Here is an 8933-nt window from a genome sequence, read left to right as displayed (position 1 = left end):
CATTAGTTTACACTCTACTGCTGCTATTTACAGGCTCTTCCTGTTGTCACTGCATTAGTTGTATTGTATGTGTTGTTGTATCTTTCTCCTCACTATCTTGTGAATTCTTACTTTTACTACTCTAAATCTCTAATGTAAATTTTTTTGTTTGCTTGTTTATATTATTACAATTTGTTCTCTATTATTGTGTTAAATTCTTCAAATGTAAAGCACTTTGAGCTGCATTCTGTGTATGAAAGGTGCTATACAAATAAAGTTTACTATTATTATTATTACTATTATTATTATTATTATTAATATAAATCTATAATATTATAAATCTATAATCTATAAATTGATCACAAAGGCATGAACAACTGACAAGGAGATGGAGATCCTTATCCTTTATGCATCAGAAAATGATGAAACTCATTCTTCTGTGAAGTGCCTATCTATAGACAGCAAAGTTAAAAACATTGCATATTGGAGTACTGATGATACAGGAAGAAGCGCATTAAGCTACATTCTTGGAGTAAACTGTGAACAAGGCACAAGAGCCAAGAATTTGAACCATGTCTCTAATACATCTGTCCCTCCTGATTCCCCTTTGAGACATAGTGTCAGAGAGCCTCCCATTTAAACGCACAGCCAACATACCATGCAGTCTGAAGTCACTGTCTAAACACCACTGTCCAACAACAGGTTTTGTCTACACACAAAACAAAGAGGCCCTCTGTCACACATTGCCACACGCCCCAATACATAAAGGCCTTCCTGAAGTCTCTACAACTTATCATTACTGCGCAATGTATGGCTAATGCTGGACAGGTTAGCATGTCATGCTAACTGCCTGTTATGCTGATGTTGTCAGAGAGATTGTAAGCGTATCTGAAGAATAAGTGTGTTGAAGTACACTGTAAGCGTGTTGAAGTACACTGTAAGCGTGTTGAAGTGAACTGGAAGCGTGTTGAAGTACACTGTAAGTGTATTGAAGTACACTGTGTGTTGAAGTGCACTGTAAGTGTGTTGAAGTACACTGTAAGTGTGTTGAAGTGCACTGTAAGTGTGAGTACTGAAGTACACTGTAAGTGTGTTGAAGTGCACTGTAAGTGTGTTGAAGTGCACTGTAAGTGTGAATACACTGTAAGTGTGTTGAAGTGCACTGTAAGTGTGAGTACTGAAGTACACTGTAAGTGTGTTGAAATGCACTGTAAGTGTGAGTACACTGTAAGTGTGTTGAAGTACACTGTAAGTGTGTGTGTGTGTGTGTGGTGCATTCAGCAGGAAGCTGTTTGTTATTTACAGCCTGTTTCCAATAACAACATATGATGTCACTCTTTAGAGGGTGCGGATGGTAACCTTTTGGTTTGGTTCCCCTTTAACACAATTCCAAAAGCTCCTGACAATAATGAGCCCATCTTTTCCTTCACTCTGAACCCTATTCATAGCCCTGGGCACATGCACTTGAACTATTGTACCTGGTGATAATGGTGCGAATGTGATACCTTTCCACATGGTGTGACCTGATTTGGTCTCTGCTGACCTGGCGTCACCATGACCTCTGAGGGTGGGAGAGGGTTGGGGTTGCCAGATTCACTAGATACCCGAGGGTGGGGGTAGGGGGGTTGGCAGGGGTAGGGGGGCTGGCAGGGGGGGTGGGGGGGGTGGACCGTGGTCATGTCCGTGCCCGAGCCACACCAGTGCTGACCTCGGTGCTCTCTACCAGTGATCTGGGCTATGTGGCGAACAGTGAGGAACCTGTCAACATAAAACGGCCAGCTGAGAATAGGGAACAGGTGACCTCTGCCATGGTCTGTGTGCTATTTGACCTTTGACCCACTGGAAGAGTGAGGTGTCTGAACATACAGGCCAGGAAGTGTGCCATGGTCTGTGTGCTATTTGACCCACTGGAAGAGTGAGGTGTCTGAACATACAGGCCAGGAAGTATATGACCTACATAACTGGGCAGGGACTTCTATCGAGACACAAGTGGTCACACATTCAAAACTGCAGTCCAACAAGACACTGCATGAACAGTTGAAGTTGGAGGCCTTGTCAAGGGAGGGTAAAACCAGCACCACTGTGAGCATATGCTGTGTGTGTGTGTGTGTGTGTGTGTGTGTGTGTGTGTATGTGTGTGTGTGTGTGTGTGTGTGTGTGTGTGTGCAGGCATAGGCCTACACAGATAAGCCCTTATGTTGGAGAGAAACCATCGGTAAAGTAGGCTTATTGAAGAAAATAGCTTAGAAATCTCCAGGATGCACAAGAGCCTGACCATAGTCTTCAGAAGCTATTTGACAGACAGTTGTTTCCCATAACTGCTGCTCTCTCCCTCATCTGTATATTTATATCTGTTTATATTATAGAAGCACGTGGGAGCATTATAAACAAATATCACATGAGAGTCCTCTGGGAAACTGTAGCCTACTAATGGAGGCTTCAGCCACTGAGCCACAATGGTATCCCAAGACTTTTCTCCTACCGTGGGTAGTCATGCATTTCTGGCATGGTCCACAGTACTTGGACATAGAGCTAGTTCAACAATAAAAGAATACAATATGTCCCCAATAAGCGCAATACAATATTAGGACATGGCAATAATTAGGACAAGCGCAATAATATATCGGACAAGGGAAAACCTGCTTCTGAGTGAATGCCAACCCACAACTCAGTTCCATTAACCCCTCTATGGCGTTGCTAAAAACATGGAGTAACATCTTAGGACACCATTCATAAACACAATCACGCGCGGTGAAATGCATAACTTACACACACAAACAAGCACAAACCACAAACACACACAAATACACGCGCACGCGCGGGGCTGAGTGACAGAGAAGGTGAGAGATAGATAGATAGATAGATAGACAGATAGACAGAGAGACAGACAGACAGATAGATAGATAAATAGAGAGACAGAGAGAGAGAGAGTATGTGTGTGCGAGAGAGCACTATAATACAAATCAAGCCTTTTTCTCCAACAATAGAACAAACAATAAACTCACAATAGCTTCAGGCATCACGAGCCGACATAAGTCAATAAAGTGGTGGTAACAATGTCCACAGCTCAGCTGACCGTAACCTACCATCGAAACTTTCATTGTTTTAAATGACAAACATATAAACTAAAAAACAACTAAAACTAAACCACACACAAATCATGCATTCTAAACCTGGGCTAGCTACTCAGAAAAGCCCATGGCAATGTGTCAAATAGAACAGATTTTAAAATGGAACAGATTACACGTACCTTTCATACCTGCTCAAAACTTCCTTTTCAATCGGCTAGTAATACATGAAGAAGTAGACTTGTTCCGTTATCCAAAAATATATCCCTTTTATTGACGACACCAATCACGCGTAATTCGAGACAAAATAGTAGCCTGGGCTGCCACAATGCTTTCGCTTATAGACTTGAGTGAGTAGAAGTAAAGTCCGGCGACTCACTGAGTGAGTAGAAGTAAAGTCCGGGGACTTTCTCTGACCAGTATCTCTTTCTCTTCGTATCTTCACACCCCTTTTTTTCTTCTGCTCCGCGGTTCAATAAAGTATCTCTATCGCTCTGGCGAGAATATGACAGATCACGGCTGAATGTGTCGGTGTCAACAGGTGGAGAGGAATGCATGTGAACGAGAGCAGGGGGCGGGTGGAACAAGAAAGGGAGGGAAAAAAGTTTGGTGTGAAAACGATGTGGTGAGTGTGAACTCAATAAGGCGAGTTACTTCTATTCATGCCATCAGTCTTGCGGTCTCCGTGTCGCTGCCAGGCACAGTGTGACTCCCAATTACGTGTTAACTGTTACTTGATAAACAAGGCAGGCTCTAAAATTGGAAACTTTTGTCGGGTCCTTGAGGACACTTCAGAACACGTACCCTTCCAGAGAGTACTGTTGTTGGAGAGTACTCGGTTTTATTAAACATGTGTTTCAAATCTGACATTGACTGAGTTGACAGTAAAACAATTATGTTGCTTTTTAGGCCTTTCTACATAGACCCAACCTAATAATAAATAGACCAAAGGGCTACATTTGCCATGCAGAATAGAACCACAACCACTGTAACAGACACTGGAAGGGGACTTTCTTCATTGTTAAAGTGTGTTGTGTGGGGAAGTCCACTCCACACAACCCATATGGACGTTCTGCTGTGACCACCGTAAATCTCCCGTCAGATGGTCCCTCCCTCTGCCAAAGGCTCATGGAAAGTGCCATTAGCATGTACGTAAATTTCCCTCCAACGGCCTCCACAGTATCTCACTCATCAAGGACCTTTATCTGGCCGCCAAACTAGCAGCCCAATGAGCAGCCGCTGTAAACATAGATTATTTCCGCAGTCTGTCCCCTGACGGTGCCAACAGGGTGCGAGAGAGAGAGCAGACTGAGTGGGGGGGCACACCAGGGGCACTTGGATGCCCCATAGAGAGAGCGGCTGGGAAATGGGGTGGGCAACATCGGTAGAAATAAGGAGCAGCTGGCAACTAAAACTTACCGGGTCAAAATAAGAGGGTGGGTGGCCATCCGCATAAACTCACACATAAACATATTGTGCATGCATGAGCAGGGGACAATATAAGAGACACACCCTTCATGTCCAAACAAAGCAGGTGTGTGTGTGTGTGTGTGTGTGCCTGGCAGGGTATGAAAGGCGTTGGGAAACAGTGACTTTCCTCATTCTTATGTGTCAACACGGACCGCAGGTAGGCAGAGAGCAGAGTTGGGCGTCTCATGTACGCGTGTGTGGACTCATGTGTATGTGGACTCATGTGTATGTGAACTCATGCCAGACTCGCACAATTCATTCAATGGCGCCTTTCTTCCCCCTTTCATGAGTATATCTGGTTGGCCCTGTTTGTTGTTGTTGCAGTTTGGGATACTCAAAGGAGGAAGTCCCAGTGTTGTGCAAGTGGATGTCTGCTGTGGAGTGTGTGGAAGGTTTGTTCCCACACACATGATGTACACTGCAGCTGCTGATGCTGTTTAGAGTGGGCTCTCTACAAAGGGTGGGGGCAGTGGGACTGGTTGGGTGACTGAGAAAGAGACTGCTGATAAAAGGAGAAAATGTTATCACTGGCAGCCAAACGCAGAACTCTAATGTTACTAAGCGTCTGATACAGAGCAAGTTAAAGTCATAACAAAAAACCCGATACCCTGGTAAGTAGTCAGAGCCAGGTTGTCACCAGACCTGTCATCTCTAGAAAGGATGATTCATTTTTATGCTGACAGACATGTTGGGTGTGTGCACCTGGTTGGGTTTGTTTACTTGACAAGCAAAACAAACAGTATTCCTACTAGGTCAAGGTAAAGTCATTTGTATTTGAGAAAATTCCATGTATTAGTCTTACTTGGAGTGGATGTAGTTTCTAAACTAACCGAGGCCCCATGTTTCTATGCTGAAATGCGGTTGTTATATTGCAACCTCAGACAGACAGACAGGGCAACCTAGTCCTTTTTACAAGTGCTGCTTCATTGACGAGAGAGAGCTTGTTTTTCCTGAACAAGCTGGAGGACATGATGAGCATTCTAGCATACTCTATTACATCAAGGTCAGTTTGATTGACGAGCATTCTAGCATACTCTGTATTACATCACAATCAGTTTGATTAACGAGCATTCTAGCATACTCTGTATTACATCACAATCAGTTTGATTGACGACCATAATCTAGCATACTCTGTATTACATCACAATCCGTTTGATCATCTGAGTATGTGACGTATTCTAGGTTCTATAGCTTTGTTTACATCCACCTGGTAGGCAAGGGATAAGTTGAACCCACTGAACATTGTTGTCTGCAGCTGCCTCTCAGTAGGCTACATCTCTGTATTTCAGCAATGTCAACATTTCAGGCATCAATAAAGGTGATGATGAAACGTTATCCCATTGTTCAATATTTGATAGCCTGTCACAGGAACGTTATTTCGCTAAAATCGCCCTGATTTGGTGCATTGATCTGTATCGATAACGTTATGGGAGAACCTGCATGTAGCCTATGGTAGCCTAACTTTTTTTCTCTGTTCAAAACTCGGTTTAGGCTACACAAAGACGATAGCTGCTAGACTTTCTTAGAAGCTGTGAAATTTGGCCAGAAAGGAACGTCTTCCCTCTGAAAGTTGACACAAAATCAAACAATATTTGATCATTCAACTTCAACTGAACAGCGACAGGTTTTGGTAGGCATGTAGACTCAGCAGACGTTAAACGGTAGCCTAGTTAGCCAGCGTCAGTCAGCATCATGTAACATTAATGGCATTAAAGTCATGAATCCTGTAACATATTATAACATAACAGCGATGGCTTATTCGAAGACGATCTGCATGGATATATAACCACCCAGAAAAACTCAGAATGTGAGTGATAAAGTTAATTAATTGTATGAGACTTTTTATTAGTTATCCATTGCTATATTACGCTGTTATGCTAGCTCAGCCTTTAAATATGCTGTTATTTTGGTCATATGGACTTGATTAAACGGGTAAAGATAATTACAGTGCATGAAAATGCACTGTACTGTTCTTCCTAGGTAACTTCTTCTTCTACTTCTTCTTCTTCTTATTCCGCTTACCACTTTTTCCGTACGCAATTTCTCTTGAACAGTTTAACTTAGAAACTTCATTCAAACTTTGTAACGTAGGTCTTCAAACAAATCGGGTTGGTATGACTTTTCAACTTTGAAACTTTTATACTTTTTAAACTATTAAAGAAAAACTTTTTAAAAATCCCCATAGACTTAACATTGCCGATTATGACATCATAATACGGCCGTTAAGCAATTAGAATCCTATGGCAGGTGTTCAGGCCACCTGCAGCCTCAGGCTTTAAGCATACAATCTGGGTCAATTAAGACTACACATCCTATTCAACTGTTTCCTCTGCCCAAAACTGTTTCAAAATAAAAGTCCTCACTACAATAATCCACTGTTAAACAATGTAACCCATTAAACTACTGAACTTTTTAGATTCATCTTTTAAACGGTCTACTTTTAAACTATCTATCTATTAAACTAGCTGTCTATCAACAACTTTTAAACTATCTACAATCAACTTTTAAACTTTTAAACTATATACATTCACTAGCTGTCTATCAACAACTTTTAACTTGTCATCAACTATGTCAACACTTTTCATCAACTATGACTCCTACCCACTGTAGCTAGTTAGCATGGTTAACAAAGTTAGCATGTTAGCATTTTTAACAAAACTGCTAAAAATGATTAGCTAGGTTAGCTAAGTCACATGGTTAGCATAGTTAACATGTTAGCATGCTAGTTAGCATTTTTAGCATAACTGCTAAAAATGATTAGCTAGGTTAGCTAAGTAACATGGTTAGCATAGTTAGCAAAACTGCTAAAAATGATTAGCTAAGTTAGCTAAGTAACATGGTTAGCATAGTTAACATGCTAGTTAGCATTTTTAGCAAAACTGCTAAAAATGATTAGCTAAGTTAGCTAAGTAACATGGTTAACATAGTTAGCATTTTTAACAAAACTGCTAAAAATGATTAGCTAGGTTAGCTAAGTAACATGGTTAGCATAGTTAACATGCTATCATGTTAGCATGGTAGTTAGCATAACTGCTAAAAATGATTAGCTAAGTTAGCTAAGTAACATGGTTAACATAGTTAGCATGCTAACATTGTTAGCATAGTTAGCATGTTTAGCAAAACTGCTAGAAAATGTTAGTTAAGTTAGCTAAGTAACATGGTTAGCATGTTAGCATTGCTAGCACTGCTATAAAGCATTAGCTAAGTAGCATGGTTAGCATTGCTAGCACTGCTATAAAACATTAGCTAAGTAGCATGGTTAGCATAGTTAAAAATCTTAGCATAACTGCTAGCAAACATTAGAGCCATTCCAACTTTCAGTTATCGTCAAATATCTACCTATACACAGCCATTAAACTATTCGAATATCAACATTCATTCAACTTCCAGTCTGTCAACAACTTTTAAACTACCTACCTTCAACTTTTAAATGGTCTACTTTTAAACTATCATTAAACTATCTATTAAACTAGCTGTCTATCAACAACTTTTAAACTATCTACTGTCTATCAACAACTTTTAAACTATCTACATTCAGCTTTTAAACAGTCTACTTTTAAACTATCAACTTTTATTAAGCTATGCAACCACCATGTCTATCCTAGCATCACCGTAGTAACCATCTCTGTATTATCTGTTTTAACTATACATGATATTTTACATCACAACTTTAGCATTTTCATGCACTGGTAATTCCTTGGAATTGCATTTCTAGTTCATAAACTGCTATTCTTACATGACTGAAGCAGTAGCCCAGGTTCAACAGTGGTGTTTGAGGTTGCTGTGTTAAGTTGTTGTGTGTGATCGCTAAACAATTCACAAGATCAAATCAGTTTATTTTTACATACGGGAATTAGCCTAACTGACCTGTAGGCTATTCTGTTTTCATTTATTAGCATTTGTTGTGATTATATAATCAAATGACACTCATGATAACTTGAAATAGAATAACAGGAGATAGGTGATTGATGTCCACAAGCACGAATTTCACGAGACAAAACTGTTCCGGTAAAAATATTCAAAATCATATATATATCAAATCAGTTTTTACATATGGGAGTTAGCTGTCTGTAGGCTATTCTGCATTACATCACAATCAGTTGTATTATCTGGATCAGGATGAATATACATGCAGAACATATATATATATATATATATATACATGTTATATTATCATCAGGATGAATATACATGCAGAACTGAACATGGAAAAAGATAAACGAGTACACATACAAAAACCTTCAGCAGAAAGGCTGAACTTTTGCCATTGGATTTCACATGCAAATGACTAGTCTTTTCCCAAGCAGAATATGCAAAATCGTGGGGGTGAAAAATACCACTGCATGTTTTCTTTAACTGCCTGTTAAAGCGCATTGCAGAAAAACAAACAACTCAATAATCATTTTGACACACAAC

At 40.3% G+C, this 8933-nt stretch overlaps 1 protein-coding gene across 4 annotated transcripts in view; it reads right to left on the bottom strand.

The window, feature by feature from the left end:
* The window catches only part of phldb3 (pleckstrin homology-like domain, family B, member 3), a 28836-nt gene extending 25212 nt beyond the window's left edge, over positions 1–3624 (bottom strand). Inside the window, exon 1 of one of the 4 annotated variants that reach the window (XR_012986193.1) lies at positions 3230–3624. Coding sequence is in view for 1 of the 4 variants with exons in the window: in XM_076279690.1 (XP_076135805.1) it covers positions 3230–3236 (7 nt within the window). In the remaining 3 variants the exon portion in view is untranslated. The remainder of the gene's footprint in view (positions 1–3229) is intronic. The other 3 variants (XR_012986192.1, XM_076279690.1, XM_076279691.1) reach the window with 3 other exon arrangements.
* Positions 3625–8933: the final 5309 nt, after the last annotated feature.

The sequence above is a fragment of the Alosa pseudoharengus genome, unplaced genomic scaffold, assembly GCF_046254945.1.
Source record: "Alosa pseudoharengus isolate Yale_2024_CS ecotype anadromous, Long Island Sound unplaced genomic scaffold, YU_APseudo_1.1 YU_APseudo_1.1_scf_12, whole genome shotgun sequence".
Classification (NCBI taxonomy): domain Eukaryota; kingdom Metazoa; phylum Chordata; class Actinopteri; order Clupeiformes; family Clupeidae; genus Alosa; species Alosa pseudoharengus.
Note: the sequence above shows the minus strand (reverse complement) of the source record. Positions and strands in the feature narration are given on the sequence as shown.